The 24,495-nt window shown below is 39.8% G+C and overlaps 1 protein-coding gene across 1 annotated transcript in view; it reads right to left on the minus strand.

Moving 5' to 3' along the window:
- TTC17 (tetratricopeptide repeat domain 17) overlaps positions 1–24,495 on the minus strand; it is a gene marked incomplete at its 5' end in the record, with an annotated part of 55,085 nt that overhangs the window by 29,910 nt on the left and 680 nt on the right. Inside the window, 13 exon segments of the mRNA XM_084520794.1 lie at positions 1,716–1,793; positions 2,357–2,531; positions 3,640–3,755; positions 4,158–4,298; positions 5,828–5,940; positions 6,260–6,420; positions 6,691–6,830; positions 7,144–7,288; positions 7,620–7,729; positions 8,406–8,537; positions 9,331–9,442; positions 10,470–10,639; positions 12,021–12,110. Of these exon segments, the coding sequence (XP_084376920.1) occupies positions 1,716–1,793; positions 2,357–2,531; positions 3,640–3,755; positions 4,158–4,298; positions 5,828–5,940; positions 6,260–6,420; positions 6,691–6,830; positions 7,144–7,288; positions 7,620–7,729; positions 8,406–8,537; positions 9,331–9,442; positions 10,470–10,639; positions 12,021–12,110 (1,683 nt within the window).

Raw genomic sequence — 24,495 nt, forward strand, 5'->3', positions numbered from 1 at the left:
TTTACGAATAGATGACAAGGTGACAAGATGATGCAGGAGATGCTGTTTAAAGATTATAAAACAGCAAGTAACAAGTGAGGGCATGTGGAATAACGGAGGAAGTGTCAAATATACCTTAAATGTTCCTTCCTCCTCTTTCACCTAGAACAGAAAAAACAAACACTCATCCTAGAGAAAAAATAGCAACATTTTAAAATCCTGTCAAGTGGGCAGAGCTAAGTAAAACATCCTCTTTCAGATGGAGCAGATGGAAATGCTTTAGAAACATTTATGTTCTAGTTTTTTTAATATTTTCAGTGCTACCCAATTATACGAAGAGCTTAAAGTATAAAAGCATCAACTAAAATTAATGTCTGTTCCAACCTACATGATGGAAGCTCAAATCCACACGTGAACAGGAAACATGCAGCTAGGACTAAAGAAGCAAAACAGATAGGGATGCTTACAGTAGTGTTGTATTAACCATGCAGCTGGCATTACAGAAATAATGTATTGAAAAAGTTAACTGATACAAAGATTTTCTTCAAAATTTTAAAGGCAACCTCATATAGAAGGGCTTTTCCTGTGGTTCAAGAGGTACAGGAAGATACCACTAGGATATATCAACTTTTTGTCAGGAGTATCTTACATAATAACCTATAATTGTGGGATTATTTATCACCCTTGTTTTGCAGTGCACACACATCACTCACATGTTATTAGTGCTGATCTCCTCACTGAACCACTCTCCATACTCAGGTCTTAATGTCCTCTAACTAAATCCTGAGCAAGTTATCAACACTTTGTCTTTCCCAATACAAAGATACCAGCTGTGGCATTTGTGCCCTAGAAAGCTGATCGCTAGCAGAGCAGGCACGACATTAACACTGTTCACGCATCAGCATGTAACTGATGAAGAAGTTCAGACTTTTAATATGAAGGCAACAGAATACAACAGTAAAAAAACAAAATACGTATGCACTGCAACAGTAAGATATTAGACATGTATAGGTTTATTCTGAATAGTGTAACAGGAATCTACTCCTGCTGTTAATTTTTCTTCTTCTGTGTAAGACAGATGCACATCATAAATTGTACTGATTTTAGACTAAAACCAATACATACATACACTGCCTTGACACAACTCATATGAGAGAGTTAATTTGAGAAATAATCAGCTTGAGATGTCAAAAAAGAGCCAACTTCTATCTCAATGCTTCCTGTCATTTGACTTATGATGACTCTCAAAGGCCCCACGCAAGATGGAGGTGGCGTTACACAGATGTACACGCTTTGCCCCGGAGTGCTAATTATCCTGACAGAAGACTGACAGTGGGTTGGTTGTCTTTTTGGGGGTGGGGAGGATGGGGGCAGGTTAGTGGGGAGGAGAAGTTAAGAGCAAGAGGCAGACATGCAAGAAGGGGTAAAAGATCAAACACTACCAAGTTACTTTGTTCTTTTAAATCAATGTCTGCCAGGATTAGCTAATACCTTGCTGCTCAGTGTCCTGCAGTCACAACAAGAACAAATAAATACACCCAGCTAAAGGAAATGGCTTTTCTCTTTCTGTCTGTGCTTCTCTTATAAGCCTGGACTTTCAGGTTAGTTTCATCTCACTCACAGGCACAGCAAATAACCTTACTTCTTGAACGTCTCTGACTGACTTTATTAAAAGTATAGAAACAAGCCTCAAGTAAGAATTCTCCATTTATCTCATCTTATAGTTTTTGACATACCTTTTTCATGGCATGATTAAGAAATGCTCCCATATTTTCCTGTGTAATAGTTTGATTGTTGATACGAGAATGCAAGATCTAGACAAAGAGATTTTTTTTATTTTTAAAAGAGAAAAGATTTGAATGACCGATGTAGCTATATATTGTAAAATTTCAAAGGATTTGAAATTTAGTTAAAAATTTAGTTAAAAGAAGATAAAATGTCTAAATTAATCATTACATGTTCACATTATTTATATCATTTAAGCAGTCAATCTACAGAAAGCAATATGAAGGACTAATCTCAGCCTAAAGTTACCAACTTGGTAGAATACAGCCATTATTGGAAATCTCAAGAAGATGAATCATTTCAAGTGACTATTAGAAGTTTTAAAATAAAATAGTAATTTTAAGTAAATTATTTTTCTTATTTTATGTGCAGTATTTAAGCGTTTTAAGAGAGGTCAGACAATAGCCTTATGCTGAGCGACAAACTCTCCCTTTCTCCAGCAGTATTAGGAAGCACTTGCTTTCATTTTTGAATATGTGGTATGAAGTCATCTTTTAAATATCAGAACCTTGATGTCCTGAATAAGAATTTTAAGGCAAAAAAAAAGATGAAATTTAAAACAGAAGAGAACCAATGAGAATGCATCTCTTACTTGTCTTGCATGATCATCTGGCATCTTAAATTTCAGATCTAGATTACTGTCTAGTTCTTTGACCAGTAGGAACAGGGATTCATTGTTACGAGCGTCAGTAATGGGAGAACAGTCTGGTGGCTGGGTTTCTCCATGCCCAACAGATTCTCTTGCGGTATTTAGGATTGACTGGACTCTAGGAATAAAGAGATCCAAGACAAATCAATAGCACATGCTGCAAGTCACTGATACGTAAATATAAGAATCAGCTATGTAACAACTGACAAGTCTCACACTGTGGACTGGAAATGAGCTAGAAATGATAAGAGTTCAAGGACCATCCTCCCTTCACAAGCATTAATGGATAAGGTTTTTATTTCCAACTTTTAAGCTTATAATACCTGTAAACAACGAACAATTCAGTAGAGATTAAGAAACAGAAGGTCCTAATATTATGCTACCAAGGGCTGTACGAAGCTTAGGATTAAATAGATAAGTGAAAAAGAAAATGAAAAATTATTTTAAACTGAAGTTTTAATTTGAAAACATCATCAAGAAGTAGCCAGATTATTTCAAAAGAACATTCTATTTAAGGCAACACCGTTTTTTCAAAGGAAGCTTCAAGGCATTTGTGGATGGGAACCTCTGCTTTAACAAATGCTCAATACTAGAATCATACTGACTACGAGAAAAAAAAAAGCATCTCAAGTATCCCCATTGTAATTTTAAGTGAATAGAATATTATAAAATTACCTTGACCCACACAAGATAGTTACTGCAGTGTAGACACATTTGTTTTACCCTATTTAATAATAAATACTGTTGGCTATTCCACAACTAAGCTGGTTTTCTACCTCTGTCCCAAATGAATAATCCAAGGCTTTCTGGTCTACACAGTTTGCCATTAACATAACTAAAGCTAAGAGGATGTCTGCAACCTACAACAGTTAATTATGCTTATTAGACAGAGAGAACAGACCTTATCTCTCTTTCTCTTAAAATATGCTCTAGAATATGTTCATACATGCACTTAAACCTTCATTCTTCTAGTAATACTGTAGATATTTCATGCATTCATCTTGCACCAAATAAAGTCAAGAATAGAATTTGGTCTGTTACAGTTACAGAAAAAAACAAACAAACAGTAAAGGAAAATCACTCCTTCCCTGGGACAGCCAAAGGAAGAGACATGAATACATCTGTATCATTGGTTACTAATTGTATCCATCCTCTCCAGAGAGCAAAAGGCCATTAAAACTTTGTGTCAAAATGTATAAACATGAGTTTTTAAAATCAACACTTGCCTGAATCCCCTGTTTTCTGGGGGAAGGAAGTAAGATGGCAGCTCTTCTGGATCAGGAATTTTGGGGAAAGATTTCATGCACTCTGATCGCTGAGGCCAAAGAATATGCTGTTTGTCCTAAGGGGCAAAGGCATTGTTTTGATTATTTGATCAACATTTTTAACATTCCAGTTAACAATCTAATAAGAAATAAGGAATAATCTGGAGGAAGAAAAGAGTAGAGATCTTCAGAACTACATATATATTTTTTAATCTTTTCTGGAACAGCATCTCAGTTTCTATTTTTACTCAGCTGTATTGCTTTCCTTGCACTAGATTTTTGCAAAGGCAGTGAATAACAACCACCCCCTCTGTACTGTAGTAGAGTTTTAAATTACTGGGAACTGGTATGCAGAAACCATAGAGATAAGCATAACAAAATAAAGAAATGCTACACATTCTCACACAAACAAGGACAAGATGACATGCACACTTTCAAAACTCCTCTTTGAAGCAGCAAAACTTATCCTGTTCACTTACTCTACTGGATTCTACACTCCACACTGAAACGATGGAACGAGCAACAGGGGAAGACCGCAAGGACTGGCTGTGATCACTCTGGTTTGTATCAAGATCGAAATTCAGAGATGTCATACTAGAAGTTGAAGAGTCCTCACCAAACTATAAACAGAAAAAATGCAGTATTTCATAAGGAAAAGAGATGTTATATTATTGGCTGGATTTCTACACATTTTTTCCTCACTGCTTTATGTAATTAATCTTACTGATAACCTGAAAATTAAGTAGCAGGGAAAAAAATGGGAATTCAAGTTCCTTGATCCACTCACACCATGGAAAAAGCAATATCCACATTATAAGTAAGTCAGTAATGAAAATACAACTACAAATCACCAAGTAATGCTAAGAGGTATCAAGCCAACATTTCTAATAGACCACAAGCTATATGTACATATATAGACCAGACCACGTATCTCTAGTTCAGGTCAGAGCCACCAAGATTAATGGCTTGCAAAACTACCTTAATAACCTGAATAGGAAGAACATCCAAGAAGAAAACATAGCATAATAAAAAATAATTATTCCTGTTTTCTTAAGTTAGTTAAGAGGAAGCTCCAGAAGACATTCCACGTTACAGAATACATTAAAGGATAATCTTTATCTGTAGTTCTAACACATCAGCAGGGATGCTTGGCTAGCTTTTGTTCTGGGTTTTCAGTGTTAGCACACACTCTGCTTCCAGCACTTCTCATTATTCCTCTATCAAATTTCCTTGGTGCACTGTCTAGTTCAAGATACGCAATTAGCAAATGCTCATGAAAGCAGGCTAACGCATCATTTTAGTGCTGCAAAAAGCACTCACTAGATTCACCACAAATGAGCTCTACTCTTCTATCTGTTAATTCTGTACTGCAGCTTTGTGCTCCTTCTGGCAGGAAAAAATTATAAATTCAAAGGAATATGCAACAGCTACATAGTTGGAGTCATACTGATAGCATAATAAACAAAAGAAATTTCAATTCACCGAGGCTGTAGAGACAAGTGATTAATACAATATTAAACGCATTTTTGAACTATTTTGATGGAAAGTACATTCCAATACAGAGTAATTTTCGTTCCACATACCACTTGTACACTTGAATCGAAAACCTAGAAATCTTTGCACTTCATTAACTAATACTTTTCCTGTCCTCTTTGGTGGGATAATGAATTGGAAAATTCAACTTGTTATCCTCCTACTAGCATCCCTGAAATGTAGTAGAATTTAAGTGACAGAAAGCTGTAATTCCTCAAGTTAGGAATTTTTGTATTTCCTAGAAATAAATGGCTGTCTGTTCCATGCAGGCTGAAAAAGCAAAGAGGACTATAGAAATGGCTAGTACCTCACACAACACTAAGACTTGGGAAAAAATAACGCATTTAAATTTAAATAACTCTAACAGTTCTCTTTTCTAAGTAAACCAAAGCCTTATTTAATAAAAACTCTACATTTCTATAATCCACCATTGATCTCAGCTTGTATTACTAGCAAAAGAAACTAACATTTAATACTTTCAACTCCTCAAAGGGGACTAAGCTATTTTTCACTATGACACCCCAAAGGTACCTCCCTTTGTTAAACCTCTCAAAAGAAAAAACAGAACAAAATAAGAACTGCAGTTTAGAACAGCGGTATCAATTTATGCACAAACCTGAACATATTCCACATTTTCAAAAATGTCTCCACGGTGATAGCGAACAGGCTGGTCCCACTGGCAGTGCAAGCTATGCTGCTGGTTGCCCAGTCTACAAATCTGATGGTTCCCTGTGGAGCACAAAACACGTTGCTCTACAATGTAAATGAAGTTTTCAAGAAGAGGAGAAGAGTATACAGTCCAAAAGCACAAAACAGAAAAACCCACCTTCAACCTCTACCATTTTTTTAAAAACAGCTCAAAAAATTCATCTTTTAAAGGACTCAAAAAACACCTGCTCAAGAATAGGTCATAATCACTGGTTTAACAGGTGAAACAGAGCAGCCACTAAAGGCCATCAAAATATACAAATAAATTATGCCCTGACATTAATCTGAATGCATGCAATTCTTCATTGCTATAATAGAGATTAACTCTAAAAAGTTGTACCTAATTGAGCTTCTTTAGCCATCTGTGTCTCATGAATGATGTTCCTCAGGATTTGCTCCTCCTGGATGAGCTTGTACTTATCTAAAACATCTTGTTGCCTAAGGTAATGGTCATGCTGCTTCTGGTATTCCTTCAATTCATTCAAGGTTCGCTGAAGTGATCTTGAAAATTTAACAGTAGAAAAAATTTACTTTTAACGCTTTTCAAAATATATTTTTTCCTATAATGTTGTATGTTTTCAGTTTTGTTCTGGATTGCTTGAAGTATTCTTATGAATACTTTAATACTTTATTCTTATTAACTTCAGCAAATAGACAAAGAAATGTATAAATGAAAAAACATTGTTATTCTATTTGAAACGTAAAGAAACGCTGCAGCAGAGCAATAAATTGAGATTGCATGAACTTCCACTAGGGTGCTTCTTTTGTTACCTATGTTGAGCTTCCAGTTTTTGCTCAAGTTTTTGCTGACATAGGACAGCATGCTTCCTTTTCACAGCTTGCTCAAAACCTGGCTTGGCCTGTAGAGCATGATCATAACACAGGACTGAGTGGTTGTACTCCCCAAGCATCTAAAGAATGATGAAGAGAAATAGAATTAGCCATTGTTCTGTAATATTTTATCTTTATAAAAATTATTTTTAAAGAAGTCATTGACTCAGATTTTAACCTGTGCTAACAAGCAGCCTGTCTTTTCAGAAACCCAAGCCACTGTATTTGTTAAAGGGAGGCCATTAGGATGAAAATATTTTGATGGAACCTTGAACATTAAGGTCTGTAATGCATGTGGAACACAAGATACACTGTAGAAGACTAAAGTCAAGCCAGAAAGATTACGTATTATTTGATTTTCTATGACTCTTGAAAAATAAAGATAATAATTACTGCGTATATATTTCCCAAAGTGTAGTAGCTGGTAAAGAAGTCACTGTAATCCAGAGCTGCATGGACCACAATAGCTGCATCTGCAGAGAAGTGAGCTCGGTGCAGAATATTTGCCAAATTTACCAGTGCAATATCTTTATTTTGCCTAGAAACAAACAAACAAAAAAACAAAACCAAAAAAAAGGAAAGAAGAAAAAGAAGGAAAGATTAAAAGAAGGTTAGGCTGTATAAGAATCATGCAGAAGAACACACTCATTCTTCAGTCACATATTAAATATGCAATTTGAAAGAAGAATCAGGTGTCTAAATTACATATACGCCTCATTTAGCATATAAAAAATAAGAACAAGTTAAATTCTTGTTACTTTTTTTTTTTTTTTTTATTTCCTAGGAAACAGTCCTAAAAATTAAAACTTTTTTAGTAATTACAATAACTAGAAAAACAATCTGAAAAGAAATCTGTCAGCAATTCTCACCTTGAAGAAAAATGAAGGGCACGCATGGCACATTCAACTACTTGGTATGGTTCGTTTTTTATTCGCCAGTAAAAAGAAGCCATATTATAAAGTACCCAGGAAGAAGAGTTCTGCAGTAAAGAGAAATGCATGGACTATACAATCAACTAAGACATGAACTAAAAGTTTATTCAGGGCTTTAATTACTATGGGATAGAAAACTGAGCACTGATAACTCTAAGTTATCCTTTTCCTCTGGGAAGCTGTCATTTGGCAATAGTTGTGAATCTTCAGGAGGAATGAATCAGCACGTAAGCGTATGAAAGAAACAGAACTTCTGCCTTTCATACAGGTAAAAATTCTAAGTGAGATGAAATATGAAGGGACAGACAGCTTGAGTTGAAACAGTTTCTATATTTTACAGGAAGACATTTTAAAATTTCAGACATTTCAGTACTACATTTAAGACATTGCAGTACTAACATTTGTTCTTTAAGTACTCACATTTTTGTTTAAAAGCTCTTATTACTTTGACAGAGTAACACACTTGGCTTGATAGACCACAAAAATAGATGTGGTCATTAAAGATGACAGTAAGTATCTACTTACTGGCTTTGCTGAAGCTTTCACCTGCTTCTGCTTACCTAGCAGAAAATGTTTTTACTCTGTCGTTTGTAACTGAAATGTAAAACTGAAATATATGCGCAAAACTAGTACTGGATCTGACTGCATGTACTAGGCATATCTGATATTCTGAGACCTTTTTAGCACTCTTTTTGAGTGTACAGTAAGTTTACAGTTTCATACCTTCATTAGTCCATCATAAATACGATGTCCTATTTCTTCTATACTTCTTCCCAGCCTCCGCGACAAGTACGTGAAGATGGGATCTTCTTTAGGTAACAGGGGCGCAGAAAGATTGACTCTTTCTTGGACTCCCTAAAATAAAAGTTGAAGATAGGTATTTACTTTAAAAACTAGAGAACGTGAGAGAACAAGAACATGACTTCCAGGAAAATTTACAGTTTGATTATTTTGCATTCCTATCATCCTGTCACATCAAGATCTTCAAAACTTGACAGGATATTACATTTTTGACATATGAATAATACATATTATTATGGAGAGGCAAACATGGTCATTAGCATCATTTCTTCTAAAAGCACCCTCTGCTTGAGGAATGCTACAGGCTACGTACCAACTCCTGGTAACTTCGCACACTTGGTAACTACTGATTTCACTAATGACCACTGAGGCACTTAACTCTCACTTGTCACGTTACATGCTATGGAATTACTCGCTTCTCTCTCCTTTCTTCTCATCTGAACAAAAAAGGTACTTGTTTCCAAATTACACACAAACCCAAGAATAGAACTAGAAAACTTCTGTTTCCATTTTCTTCATAAGAAAATCCTTATTTGTAGATGAAAAACTGTTTTCAAGACTTGTAATAAAATAAATATCAAGAAAGCTGGGTCTGCATTTGAAAATGTATTCATATAATATTGTTAACAGCAGCAATTTCTGCACCACGCTTCTGTAACCATTCTAAAGAGATGAACTTTACACGCAGGTCCTTCAAGCAGGGTAAAATTGTGGTTCAAAGTCTGAGACAGTCTCAAAAAAATTACATTATCTTTCAACCTTGACTGAGAACTGCCAGTAGGAGTTTTCTGTTCCTCTTCCTGATAGGGAAAAAAATAAAATAACATACTTCCATTTGCTTACTTACCCGTAAGTGCTGAAAAGCATGAATGCTGTATGGAAGATCTAGAACTTTTGTACAGTCTGGCTGCTGCAGGTCTGGAGGCACTGGAGACTTTGTGTCTATATAGTCTTCAGGGCTGAGAACATAACACAACATAGTGGACTCCAGATTAATATACTACTATAGGCCAGAAAATACAATATTGTAGTTGACAGACACAACATTCTGATTTGACTGTTACAAAGCCTCTGTGTTTGAGTACATAACACCATTTCTGATGCCTCCCCAGATTTCAATTGTCTAAAGATGTCACCCACTATAAAGTACATGAATTGCTATCTGCTTTTAAAAAGATATCAACACTTGGATAGCCTCCAAATGCATCACCATCAACCTACTGTATCACTAGGATGATTAATGATTTATATACTCATCAAATAACAATACATGCAAACTAGAAGGCTCAACTGGACCCCCTCCCCCCCGAAACAAAACAAAAAATCCCCACAACTACACAACAACAAAGTAGTTAGAAGCCCAAATGAAGGTATCTGAGGATAAAATTAAACTTTTTCCACCTCCCATACTCATCTGATTATGTTCAAAAAATAAAAACAAAACAGTCATCCCTGAAGATGAATTACCAGTGAAGCTGAATGTCAGACTTCTACACATCCTTTATTTGCTAAATGCATGGGATAAAATTTGACCAGGAGGTGTAACATCTTGGTCATAAACAGAATTTCATTAAAAATTAAGTCAAGGGGGTTCCCACTACAAGAAGTATATCTAGCTCAACAAAACCCAAAGCACTCAAGGAAATTTGATCCCCTTCTGCATGAAAGGCGTCAGTTTAATTCACGTGTGCTCCTATCACTACAGAGTTACATTGGCAGTACCGACAGGGAGTCTAGTGGAAGAAATGAGAAGTCTTAGGGTAGTCTCAACAAGTAACATGGCTGAGTTTTGGGAAGAGACCGTAGTTCTGAGTGGTACCCCTTTGTAATTAGGGACGGGTGTTTTTTCAATGTTAGTTCATGTTAACATAAAATAAAACAACTCTCTAAAAGAATAGTCACATGACAGTGTTTTTCTTTTTAATTGCAGTAAGAGATTTTTTTTCCATTCAGGTACAGATCTTAAAATATAAAGCATCTTATTACCGGATATCTTTGCTCTCTAAGGTGATGTACGTGCCATCATATAGATCTAGGTCCCCCAAGGGCACCTTTGCTTTAATGCAGTCTGGGTCTTCTTTATTGTGCCGTTGTTCCAGCCCTGTGTCTCTGTCCTCATTTTCCTCTATATGAATCTTTTGAGCAACTAACCGTTTCTGTAGGAATAGAAAAAAAAAAAAAAAAGGAAACAGAAAAACATATACTGATGAAAGCAAAGTAACTAGCAGTTGAACAATCCAGTTATTTCCTTAAAACAGTCAATTTGAAGAAAATGTGACTTTTTCTCTTAACGTTCTGGGAGTCTTTCCTGGTATTTTATAATATCTGTAGGACATTTTTTGTTTTAGATGGAAGATGAATACTTTCAGCAAAGATAATACAACATGAACAGGCCTTTATTTCTCTTGCTGTAGCTAAAAAGAAGGCTTATAAAATTCCCATTTCATTGGTGGCCATTCAGAAAAAGGAGAAATAGTAGTTAACAATAAACCAACTTTTCATATTTAAACCCTTTTTCTCCACTTTAGGACATCACAAAATTAGTATCAGAGGCTGCAAACAAAATGAACTGTTAACCATTCAGCATGCAAACTCTAACTGAGGCAGCAGGCCAACAAGAATTGAGATGGAGAACAATTTTTGTTATGTAAGCTTATGACATGCCTTTGGGGCTATTCTCCACCTCAGAAAGAACATTATTATGAGTAGTCAATGGACTAATCATCTATCCTAGGACATGATGCTATATTTAATTCTCACCTAGATCTGCAAACTGAAAACGCATTAAATATCAGAAGGATTTGTATGTGTGAAAAGAGAAAATTTGCATTTTTAAAGCCACATGTATTTGATAACACACTATTATGCAACACTTGAGATATATGCAGTAATAGCATCTTGTGCGAGATCTTAAAATAATTTATTTCTGCTGAAAGTCATTGGTATGCCACAAATTGTATATTAGTCATTTACAAACCACAAACCATGTCCCAAGGAGCTTATAATTATTCTTTCACAGTAGCTAAAATGCCCACTACCACAAAAATAAGTACACCTCAATGAGAAAGATCAGCCAAACATAATCACACATGGGGCAGTCCTGCTTTTTTGTTCCAGTACTCCTCTCTTATTTACCTGAAGTTATCTCTGGTGTTAACTTCTCAGTTAGCTACTTACACTAATCTGACAAAATGAAATCTGGCACAAGAGAAAGAGGAGTGAATGTGTGGCCAAAAGAAAGGCTGAGAGCTATTTGTGTGCCCACCCTTATCATATTTAAACTTGCACTGGTATAGGTTGCCCAGAGGGGTCATGGAGTCTCCCTCCTTGAAGATCTTCAAAAGCCACCTGGACACGGTCCTGGACAACTTGCTCAGGGTGGCCCAAAAATCCTGAATTCTGAATAATTCTTTATCCTTTTGGTTAAGCAGAACTATGCCAGCATTAACATTTGTTCCCTGTCTAGACCTATCACTAAAACTATGAAATAAATGCTGTACCTCTGGCAATTTGTAAGTACTTAAAGTTTTGTTTTACCTCCAGTTCTTTGAGGTAGTTAACTGTTGTTTCTTGTCTCATTAGTATTACCAAATCATGCGGGTTCCTCAAGTTCATCGGTGAATCCACCTGCAAGACAATTCAACAGTCCAGGTAAGACATTTTCTAAATTAGAGTGATTTTATAAGATAGGAAGTTATGCTCATTCAACCACAGTCTGTCATTTCAGAGATTTTATGGCCACTCACCATTCATAATATTCCTGTATTCTTAATCTCTATGTCCAACAACATTGTAATTGGAGAATCTACCCCATGCTTTAATTTCAAACCTACTTTAGTTTATTCAGGTGCACAAATTCTAAGCGTAAGAGGCAAGCAAAATTACAAAACATTGCTAGGAGTACTTATTGCTGAAGTATTAAGGTACTAGATAAACTGGAAGTGCTATTGCAAAAATCTGTTCTCTCTTACAGCTTTAAAATGCCTCTGTCTGGTTCCTCAAGAGGTATAAAGTACTTCACCTTCAAGTCAACTCTTCCACACAACCTATTCAACACACAAGCCCAGTATTAAGCCTTTCAAAGATCTATTGCCTTCAGGATGAAGAAGTAAATGAACAAAATCAAGAGGTAAGCAGGCAAAGATTGAAAACTTTATTACAGAAGACTGTGCCGCAGCTTCCATAGCTATACACAAGAACTGGCAGCTCGATAAATTCCAGCATTACAGGCACGTCACAGACAAGAGTGGTTATATGCTGACTTTTACTGGTTCCTAAATGGTTTCAGTAAGCTGCTATTTGTTGCTCTACCTGAACTAGTAAATTAAAGTTAGTTCATTGCAGATCCAGTGAGAATGAGAACAGAAGCGAGGAAATGGCCAGGAGGATGTGATGACAGGACGAGGAAGGAGGGTGGGAAGAACAGCAAGATCTCCTCTTTCTATCATTATTTTTTAATGTCGATGAGTTCACCCATTTCATGGAATTGTAGCTCAGGATGTTGTGGTAGATGATCTACAGCAAGATATTCCTGGATCTGCTCAGTTTACATTCAAACTTACAGAAAATGGAACCAACTACTGCACGAAGACATAAATACTATTTGTGTGTTAGCACTGACACCTCCCCTACAAGGGCTGCCCACCGCTTTCTGCCTTAATCTGTTTCTATTTTTTAAATTTACTGAAGCAACGGGAGCATTCTGTGCCAGGTGTGATTGCTTTGCTGCCTTTATTTCGTCTATACAAATGTGGTGACATTATAATTTAATGGAAAAGCCTACCACATATAGCAGCAGAGCCTCTAAGCTCCTGCTTTTATTTTTCTTCCAGCTTTCCAAACAACTTGGGCATATTCCTGAACCTCTCTCTTATTGCAGGGAGTTGCAGCTCCAGCAGGACAACAGCAAATTGCTGCTCATTTTTAATGTTAACTCTCAGCAGATCAAGCCTCGAGACAGGTTTTTTTGGCTCTAAGTCAAAGAAGAAGCTCAAATCTACATTTTCTGGACTACTGACCATTAAGACCACCTTCCTTGAAAACCTCCCTACTAAACAAGGACTCCATCTCCTAGGCAAAACCAAGTATTTGTCTGTTCCCTCCTCCACCTCAAAACCAAGCAAACAAAAACAACCAACCTACAAGGTTGCTCTTCGCTAAATTTGGCTAAATTTTCCTTTTCAAATCACAGGCTGAACTGCTCCTCTCTGCATGCAGACTTTTTGGAGGGTGGCTATCTGCACACTCATCTTCTTCCCCGGTGAATTAATTATTATATCACCAGACCAAGAGAAAGTAATAATTAACTGATAGCAGTAACCCTATGAATTTGGAGATTATAGATTTAACTGTTGCCAGCAAAGGGCAATAGAGGATCCACAATGATCCAGAGAAGCACAGAAAAGCAGTAGCAAAAAAAAACAAACACTACAAACACTGTTGTTAATTGAAGTATTAAAGTCCACAGCATTTTACTTACAGTTCTATGCCCTATTTCCTCCGATGGGCCCCACCTCACTTTGACCATGCTGCTCATAAAACAGAGTTATGTAGTGAATGCAGAACTTGTTCATACCTCATTTGCTGGAGAAATTATCACGGTATGTGCAAGTGAATGAGGTATGAACTTGCAAAGAAAACAAAGGTAAATTTTACTATTCAAAGCCCTTAATCACGCACTCCAAAACAGCACCGTTCCTCTGACTCCTAAAGGCTGTTTGCACAATATCACACTGTCACTGAGAGCGAAGTCAACTACGAGCTCCACTTTCAGTGACTAACTGCATCTGGGGAGTGATTTTTTTTTGCAGAATATTATGCAGGCATCACTGTTAAGACAGGCTGAGGGAGTTGGGGTTGTTCAGCCTGGAGAAGGGAAGGCTCCGAGGAGACCTCATTGCAGCCTTCCAGTACCTAAAGGGGAGCTTACAAGAAAGCAGATGAACTCTTCGTCAGGGAGTGTAGTTATAGGACAAGGAGTAATGGCTTTAAACTAAAAAATATAAAGATTTAGATAAGATATAAGGAGAAAATTCTTTACTCAGAGGGTGGTGAGGCCCTGGCACAGGCTGCCCAGAGGAGGTGTGGGTGCCCCATCCCAGGAAGTGCTCAAGGCCAGGCCTGATGGGGCTTTGAGCAACCTGGTGTGATGGGAGGTGTCCCGGCCCTTGGCAGGTGGGGTTGTAATGAGATGATCTTTTCTAAAAACCTTATTCTGGAAGTTTAAAAAAAGCTTATTCTGAAAGCTGAATGATTTCAGATGAGCATTCATTCAGAAACAGAGTCATACTCAGAGACAGCTTCTGTTTAACTGAGTGGCTCCAAATTCCTATCAACTATCACCTGGTATCAGAAATAAAAGCGACAAAAGCAGCCAAACAGCAACACCCTTGAATTCACTAATAAAGTTACATCAATCTACCAGGAAATCATATCATATCTAGCAGCTTCAGCAGCACGCATGATCTTAGTTAGTCTTCGGGTTTTCAACTCCAGATCTGACCTCAGTCTGTCACAAAATGAGGACTTCCTAATGATAGCAAACCCCTTCAACTTAGTAGAAAGTTATAATTATTTAATAATCTTAGCAGTTATTGTCTCCAAGACCAATGCAAAGCCTGAACAAACAGCTCTAAAACCGAGTACTGTCAATCCAACATTGCATTTAGGTTTCATCATTTCTGACAACGAAACCTCAATATTTTCCTTGTAAGAAATAATCAAAGACTTCACTATTAGGTCCTAGATATAAAAATCCACTTAAATCCAGTAACTTCTGAACAACAATTTGAATAGGAAAGTAGCAACAGTGGTCAAAAACACAAGGCTTGGAAAGGAAACTGGATCCAACACAACCAAAGTATTCAAAGCATTTTTGGTAGTTTGTAGAAGTGAGCTGAATGCAATGTATTGCTTCTTGTTCTCTTCAGCTTGCACACCTACAGTACGAAGGCACTGTATAATTTTAACTAAGGAAATAAAAAGCATCCAGACCTACAGAGTAATGCCATATGACACAAAGGAAAACAGACTCTTAATTGAAATCTACGGGAGATCTTATGATATCATGCCTACAAATGAGACAGATAATGTCAACCTGGCCCTCAGCAGGAATCAGCCTGAGCTGCTTGGGGTGATCCCTGCTGCCAAGTGGGGGCATCTTCCCTTTTCTTACTACCTGTAATCTTACAGCTCTGCTGAGAAACAGCTCATTTAATCCAGCTGAGAAATATCTCAAGAAGATCGGACCATTAGCACTGAGCACAGCAGCCCAAACCAGCCTGAGGCGAGCAGCTCTTACCTCAGGGCCAACCCCTGACAGCCACAGGCCTCTGCTACTGCCACCCGACAGGCAACCTTCTCCTCTCAGATCCAGCCAGGAATACCGTCAGGACTTGGGGTTTCTTATCCACCTTTCTACACCATCCTCTTCCTGGATCGAAGGCATTTTATTTTCACAGTGCTGGGAAAAACCAGCGCTGACCTACTTGGCTGTCAGATCAGCCACGCTGCCTCAGACGCCGAGGGCGCCAATTCTACCTCACGATGAATTTACCACAGCGAGCAGGTAGCACACAACGCTTTAATATCAGCATAATCCACAGGGCAGAGGTAACGGTACCAGCAGTGGTAAAGGCAGGTGGGTAACAGCACCTGCTGAAAATGAGCAGGCAGCTCGGACTCCTGCAGGGCCTGCGACCCGCGTTCCCCACCTTCACTGTGCCAGGCTTGCCCATCGCCTTTTCATTTTTCTGTGCAGTCACACCCCCAAAATTGGACAACAGCACACTGAACACAAACATAAGACAGGATAGAGCTTTTCTGTGGGCTGAAAAAAAGAAAAAAAAAAGTAAAAACTGAAGGGATGGCAACACAAACAGGAGATTCAGAAAAGCCCTCATGGTTTCACTCGTCTGTCAAATAATTCTTTAGTCTGAAAAGCTATAGTCCAAATAATATGTATTTAGTGGGCACCTGGAGCTCTGCATTAAATCTCTTTCTCCCTACTAGAAAGACACTCTAACAGACTTTAGGTAGATACTGGTTTAATTCAGGCTCATGTCCTATTTGTGCTCTTACCAACACTTGATTCCTCTACTTAGTAGTCTCCTAGCAGGCTGATCTCACCGTGGAAATGCCTCCAATTTCAAGAAAACATCTAAAACAAAAAAATAAGAGGGAGACTGGCTCCACCAGGAAGCTTTGCATAAAACACCACCTTATTTTTCTTTTCATCACGTCTCTTGTCTTTGCACAGTTGAACTAAATCTTTGTGGCATCCACTAGAGAAAATATTTCTTTAGACAGAAAACAGCAATGGTGCTGGAACAGCTTGGAGGAAGAGCATGTTACATCCATACAGGTGTAGATTCTACAATTGTGTACGATCTCACAGTGCACAGGGCATGTATCCACTAACTTACAGCCACAGCTTCCCTCTTGACAGTCCTGATATTTGCGAATAACTGCACCGAAAGCCTCCTGTTGCAAAATAAAGGGCATAGGTGACCCCTGTCTGACTGAGCTTCTCCAGACTCGCTGATGGCACAGCCCGGGAATGGCTGGAATGAAGATGAGTTTGTATCTCTTCGAAGCACTGGTAAAGATGTGTGTGGCACAGAGTTTGCATTTAATGCCAAATTTAATGAAATTAACTAGTAGGGAAAGCAAAACAAAAAGCTTTATTCTGGAAACTAGTCTAGAACTGACTTCAACCATCAAGCTTTATTAGAGAGCAGGTATTCTCTCAGAAGCAGTCATGTTGTATTTCAACAGCGCAGCAGGTGCCATCCAGTTCCCGTGTTCTCAGCTCCTTCTTTTTATCTTAGGATTGAACCTTTTACCGTGCAAGGCTTGGTTTCACTTAGCGTGTCACACTTTCATCAAACAGAAAGTTGCAGATACATCCACCCACAGCCAAGAGTTAAAAATCATAACATCTGATGCTTGCTGCCTTGTTTTAGACCAGAGCTGAGGTTGTTACCATAAATTCAAACAGCACTGGAAACGGTGGCCTCACTTTTATGAAATATGGGACAACGGCCTGCCAACGCTACAGATCCTTTACCCCTTCGAAGTCTACATCTGATGTGCCTTATCTCAACAGGGCACTCAGAAGAGGAAAAAAAAGAATAAAAAAATGGATATTTAGATTTAGCTAATCTTTTACAAAATGTAAGGACCCCCCCAGAAAGCTCTTTCAGGTGGAAACAAAATGGAAGTCAACCTGCAGAACACATGCAAGAGCCTCACGGTTAGAAGGGACTCTTGCACCAGAACAGATGCTTGATCCAATTATTTACTTCTAACTCAAAGTGCTTGGCTGATGGCAAAGCACCACGTTCATTTACTCCTTCTCTGAAGTGCTGAAACTGTGCCATTCAAGATGAACTGCTTGAGATGCAAGAAACTGACTTTGATTCAAGCATAGTAAACAGGAAAAAAATAATGCTGAAAAGCCTGCCTTGAAACTCTAATGGCTCCTACTGCTAGACTGCAGAAAGCCTGCCAGGAAGCCACTTTTAAATTTTGTTCTCTGTTCAACTTTGCCCAGAGGTGAAAGTTTCTTTATAAAGCACAGTTCGAGTTTACTCACCGTCACGAAGTACAGCAAGAACCTGATTCAGCAAGATGCTGAATTTGTGCAACAAAAGAAGACACGAGAGCTGAATCAAACCCTGAAGTCTTAGAGAGCCTCCTGTGTTACCTGCAGGTATCAAAGCCTCGGAGTACTTAGACCTTTGCCAAATCTGCCAGTTTATTTTTTCCTCACAGTTCAGTTACATACACCAGGAATTATTATTATTATCTGAAAAAGAGTGCATATGAATACCTCAATCAACTATTTTTAGGTTACACTTTTCTTTTTTTTCAAAGTAAGGTGGATCTCTCACTCCTAGCTGAGGTAGAGGACTGCCAGTATCAGAACAGCTAAAAGCAATGACACGCAGAAGGCAGATTATGACAGGAAGATGCTGGAAAAGACACTACATTAACGTATGGTAGGCAACAAAATGGGCTCCTCGTACTTGTTTTATAGACTGTAAATACAGTATTTTTGCCATTTTGCTTAGAAATTAAGGCAATTCCCACTAGACTAGAACCCTCTGCAGTCTCAAGTAGGAGAGAAGGATCTAAAAACTGCTGCCTGCCCTTCGGTATATTCTTGCTATCTCAAGATACTCTACACTAATGTGATACTAACATGGCATTTCTGGAAAAGCTGCAGAAATTTCTGTACAGGCTTCAGCGTAAGAAAGACAAGCTACTAAAGTGGAAAATAAACTCTCGGGCTTATCCAAATGATGAGCAGAGAGTGTCAGCAGATACTTGTTCCAGTGGATGTCACAAAGGCTCACCTAGAAAAATGATGCTGAATTGAGTTTCTGTAATAAATATTCAGCTACTTGAAAGCTTACAGCTGCAGGGTCTGCTAAAAAGCAGCATTAACCATTTTGATATTGTTAAAAAGAGCTGAGCTGCAGGGAAAACAAATTTTAAATGCCTGTAGCACTTCAAACACAAAACCTGACCAAGTTTCTGTATTATCCAGTAGGTCTGCTCAACTGAGATCACTTCAACAGAGCACAGTGGCCACGAGCATCGCAGAAAACAGATCTAAACACGAAGGAAAACAGCACTTGATTCCTAACACCAATTGTCTGCAGCGTATTGGCGGTGATGTTTACTGGTACAAAACAAATTTCCAATGTGTATATTCTAGCTGAGGTTTATTTTCGACAGTAGCCAAATAGATATCAGCTGTACGCTCAGCCAAATCAAAACAAGAGATGGAGATCACCCATACAAATCTGCAATAAACAAGAATTTGTTTTCAGAAAGGCAGACTGCTTCCTGCTGCCTGCTCGCTGCCAAATCCTAAAAAACACTGTGTTCTGTTAGTCAAACTACAGGAAGAGATAAATACTCTCACAAGATACCTAAACATGTTAATATTGAGTAGTAATTCCTTCAGCCAACAGCGCCAACCCACACACAACCCATTAGGCATTGCTGGTTAATGAACAACTTTATCCTATGCTATATTTTTAGGGCAGGCACTTCATAGCATGGGTTTCATTTCTCAACTGGCTTGTTAAAAACAGGTAGGGATTCGGCTTTACATGCATGCAAAATAAAAAATCAGCTAGATGAAAAGCCAGTGGATTGTACAGTCTTGCTGACATTGCTCTTCTGGCTTTCCCTGGGCCTTCCTGCACACTCGTGCTTGGGCAGCTTCCAGGCTGCCCTTTTGCTGTGAAGCTCCTGCAGTGGGGGAAAGCGTGTCAGGCATCGGGCACAGCCTCCACCACACAACCATCGGGTTCGAACAGTCAATGGGCATCATCTTGTCAGCCTGCCTCACACTTAACGCTGACACAAAACAGGGCCAGGATGCCAAATTTGAGGATACCGAGGCGTGAGGTCGAACATGTTTCAGGTCGTCATCCTGTGGTTGGATGACAAGTCCCGAACTTGGGCGGATTCACACCGATCTCCAGCCGAGGTCCCTCTGTACACGCTCATCCAGAGGCACGCGTGCTGGAGACTGCTTCAGGGAAGTCGCTCTGCGTTACACACACCAGCAATAAAGAGCAATTTGTTTTGTTTAGCACACAACAGACTTGGCAGAATAAGAAACGCAGTCAAGAACAAGGTCAGATGGCCAAGAAAACCAACCTTTAGAGAAATAGTGAAGCAAACATCCACCTGCCTTTTTCAAGATGAGACTGAGCGACTGCTAAACGTAGCACAGAAGATGCTCTGCAAGCAGAAAATCGGTTTCTGTTTGCCTGCACTAGATTTTCAGTTTTCCTTGGCTTCGGGTGGCTGCTTTTTCTCTAGTTTTAGCATATGCACAGACCTTTGTTTTCATCTCAACCTGCTGGCGTACCCATGCAGCCAGACTGACAGCAGCAGTGCACTCACTAACCTGAAAGCCGGCTGTGAATCACCGTGCCTTGCTGCAACTCGGGACACACTCACATGCAAATCCGTCACCAAATGAAGACCTAATAGGTAACGCTCCTCTTCTTGTACTAAGCAGGAATCAAACACGACCTCTCTCTCCATGAGATTCAGATGTCGCTTACCGAGGGGCTGGTCTTCTCAGCACAGGACAGGCTGAGAGCCTTGCTCCTTCACGCTGTTCTCCTGGTCATCTCCTCACAAACTTCAGCACACGAAAACAAAACAACTTTCGGCCAGCTCAGATTCCTTGCCTGAGGCTCTCTGCTCCTGGCAACGCCTCCTCAGGCCTGCTTTGAGCCATCTGTCTGGGAGCTCTTTGCCACTTTTAGTTTAGTCACTCCGGACTGGCTTCTCCAGTGTTTATATCAGTCCACATAAAGGCACTTTTTGGAGTCCAGCACAACGTGCTCAGCTGTAATCGTCTCCACCAAGCCCAAACGTGACCTCTGCGAAGACCCTACCTCAGCTCTGGTATGCCAGGTCTCTGGTGCCTGATAGCAGCTAGCGTCATCGCCAAAATGAGCATGGAAACTGTTGGCTGCACCATATTTAATCTGTCCTCGCTCTGCCAAGTTCCTCTGTCCTCTTGAAGTACACTGGTGCTTCTGTAGAGCAGCCACTTTCCCTGCTATCGTAAAAGCATAGCCTAAAATTGGTTATATGTTAGTCTGAACTTGACACTGGGAGGTGTGAAACAAAAAGGTTTTTAAACACATGCACCATGCAGATGTAATTTCACTAGAGATACAATGACTCGGTCCCTGGCTTTGCAGGAACACACAGCTGAAGGAGGACTCAGGCCAAAAAAAGGAATAGGAACCGACTCTGAGAAAGATGTGACCTGGAAACAGCTGCTAGAGCAACAGATATGGCTTGAAGGCTTTTCTGGTGAGGGTGTACTGAGACAACAAAACGTTGCATGCAGTGCAGGGAATTAACCTGCCTCATCACTCAGAAATACTCGCCAGAAACTGGAACAGCAGGGCCTACTGAGCAGGCATTCCCATTCACTAGATGGGATCTTGGTGATACGCTGCAAGATGTTGGGTTTGCCTTGTTTTGCCACCTGTCAGGCTGTTCTACCACCAGGAGCTCCGTATGAAGTCTCAGCCAGCAAGCTGTCTGATGCCACAGAGAAGTCAATCTCACTCCAACGTGGTCTCATATCAGAGGCTTACACTCTTACTGCACTATGAGGAGAAGATGGCTAGTGGAGATCCTAGGGCCATAATATAAAACCCTTCCCTCAAACAGATCCAGGCTGCTGGATTTTGTAGAGGCCAGGAGCTGCAACTTCTGCTTGCAGCTCCTCATCCACAGCGCACTTGGGTAACGAGGAAAACAAAATTCACTGCAGCAAACCACGAGCTGCAGCAAAGTCACTTGTCACTGGTGCTTATCTGAACATCTATAGCTGGTGAATCATTTAACAGGGCGAGCGGCTGCCTTTTGCTATCACTTCAGCTTTTTGCCTGTATCTTTACCAGTTACACGGGCTTCCTTCAGATACACCTAAGCAGTCCAAGTGAAGATTAAGCCCTTCCTGCTCCAAAAAGGTGACGATTTTAAAATGCATTTCAGAGCTTGAGAAAGCTTATACTCCCAAAATTAAATAATACAAAAGCTACCACGACTCTGAGTCACTGGACAGCACCAGCCACTTCCAGCTGGAGGCTGCTGTGCTGGAAGGGCTGCGATCAGCAGTGCAAAGTCCAGCAGTGGCTGGGCACGAGCAGCACTCGCAGGGATCAATAGTGGGGCCAACACTGTTTAGTGTTTTCATGAACACTGGGGAAAAAAAAGGACCTCGGCAAGCCTGGTGTCCTCTGCAAACACGGGGCGGGGGCGGCAGGGCAGAGGGCAGGGCTGCTGGAAGAGGGACAGCTGCAGAAACCATCGGGCCATTCAGCAAGGACAAGCAGAAAGCCTTTGGAAGAGCCTCCTGCACTGGGAAACGCTGGGGCTGGCCATACACAAAACAGCTTTGCAGAAAAGGACATCTGGGTTCTGGTAGGGGAAAAAAAAATCACGATTATTTGTCAGCAGTGTTTGGTTCTGCAGCAATGAAGGTCAACTGCCTGCTGGGCTGTGGTGGCAAGACTGGGACCAGCAGGGTGAGGAAAGCAAAAGCACTTGTGAGAATAAATCGGCTTCAACTTTTGGTCCCTGGCACGAGACAGACACTGATGCACCCGAGCAAGCCCAGCAAAGCCCATTCAAAGTGGCCCGGGGCCTGGACACAGCACACAGAAGGGCTGAGAGAACTGGGCTGACTCAGTCTTGAGGAGGCCCAGGGGGGCATTGCTGCTGTTTTCAGCTTCAAAATGGGAGAGCACAGAGAAGACAGAGCCAGACTCCTCCCGAGGTGCCACAGCACAGTGAGAGGCATCGGACACCAGCTGCTACAAGAAAAATTCTGATTAGAAAAGAAATGCTTTAATTTCATCAATGAAATCATTAGAAATGATTTCACTCTGAAAGCAGTTGTCCACTGGACCAGGTGTCCAATGGCCCAACAGAGCTGTTGGATCTCCAGATGCTAAATTCAGGTGGGCAGGGCCCTCAGTGACCTGCTTTGAGCTGCAGGGCAGGCAGTGTTACTCTACAATCTTCTTCAGGTTACTGTGCTCAAACCAGCAGCAGCTGAAGCTTGTTCCAAACACGAGCCTTCACTTACACAGCTGTCTTCAGGAAGATAAGGCTCTCCAAAACTCAAACATGGGCTGCCCCGTAAACAGCAAGAATGGAGCATTACTTTGAAATTCTGAGGAAGAGTCTAGAGTACCACAGAGAAACCTGACGTGACAATATTTTTTGACAAAACAGCAGTATATTAATTAGAAGGACTAAAAAAAAAAAAAAAAAAAAAAGGTAAGGTGACAGGTAGCATACCACATATGTTGAGAAGCTGAAACTCCAGACACTGCAGAGAAATACAAAAAGCTGCACAGCCCAAAGGCTTGCAAAATGAACGTAAAGCCCCACTGAAAACACACACACGCACAAAAAAGCCATTCAGTCATTCTTTCTGGCTAAACCGTACTGGTAAAAAGACAACCTCTTATAATAAATATCAATTTAATGAAGAATAACACCCTGAAAAACTAAAACAAAAGGATGTTCTAAGGGGAAATTTTAGGCTTATGTTTTGCTAATAAGTATTTAGGTGTTAGTATTAAAAGAACAGCTCTAGTATTTTGGAATTCAATGGTTCATTTATTATCAATGAATTGATAATAAATCAATTACAAATCACCCTACTACCACTGCACGTAAGACAATTCCTCCTTGCTGGATAACGAAAGTATTCTGTTATGGTTCAACAGTTAGCAGCAAAAAAAAAGTAATTACATTTTGGCATTTAAAACAACATTCAAGTCCACTCTAGGAAATACCCAGGCTTCTCACTCCCCAAAATACAAATGAGTGGGGAAAAAGCGAAATTCAGAGGTGCTCTGCAGGGCTGGCAATGGCAATACCCACAAATTCGTTTCTTTTCCTCAAAAGCCAGAAGGAAAACAGTAAGGGATGCTGAACCACACCTTCCTCCAAAAAGCTCTCTGGACAATTAGCAGCTGCAGGGAGGCCTGGGGCAGGCTGGGGCTGTGCTGAGCAGCGGGTGGCACAGGCAGAGAAGGAGCCCTTAGAAGGAGCAGGTAATGGTGACTGAGCAGCTTACTGCACAGCAATCCTACAGGGGAAGCTTCCACACGTCCCATCAGTTAACTGATGGCATAAAAAGCCACTTCCTAAAATCAGTGCTGCGTTTAACTAATTAGATTTTTCAAGTCATGTCAGCTAATTAGATTTTTGCCAAGTCACAGCTGCTTTTCATGCAATAATCCAAATCAATGCTTCAGCCAAATTTGATAATATACAATTAATATACACACACAGATGCTTCCAGACCATTATCATACACTCTCATCACTTCTCCACTACGTAAAGTGGAAAAGGAAGGAAAAATAACACTGGAGACACTGTCATTCATTAGTTTGCGATTAATTAGGGTGAGAGAGTGCTCAGACCTGTGCAGACAACT

Source organism: Aythya ferina (genome assembly GCF_964211825.1).
Source record: "Aythya ferina genome assembly, chromosome: 5".
NCBI classification, from domain to species: Eukaryota; Metazoa; Chordata; class Aves; order Anseriformes; family Anatidae; genus Aythya; species Aythya ferina.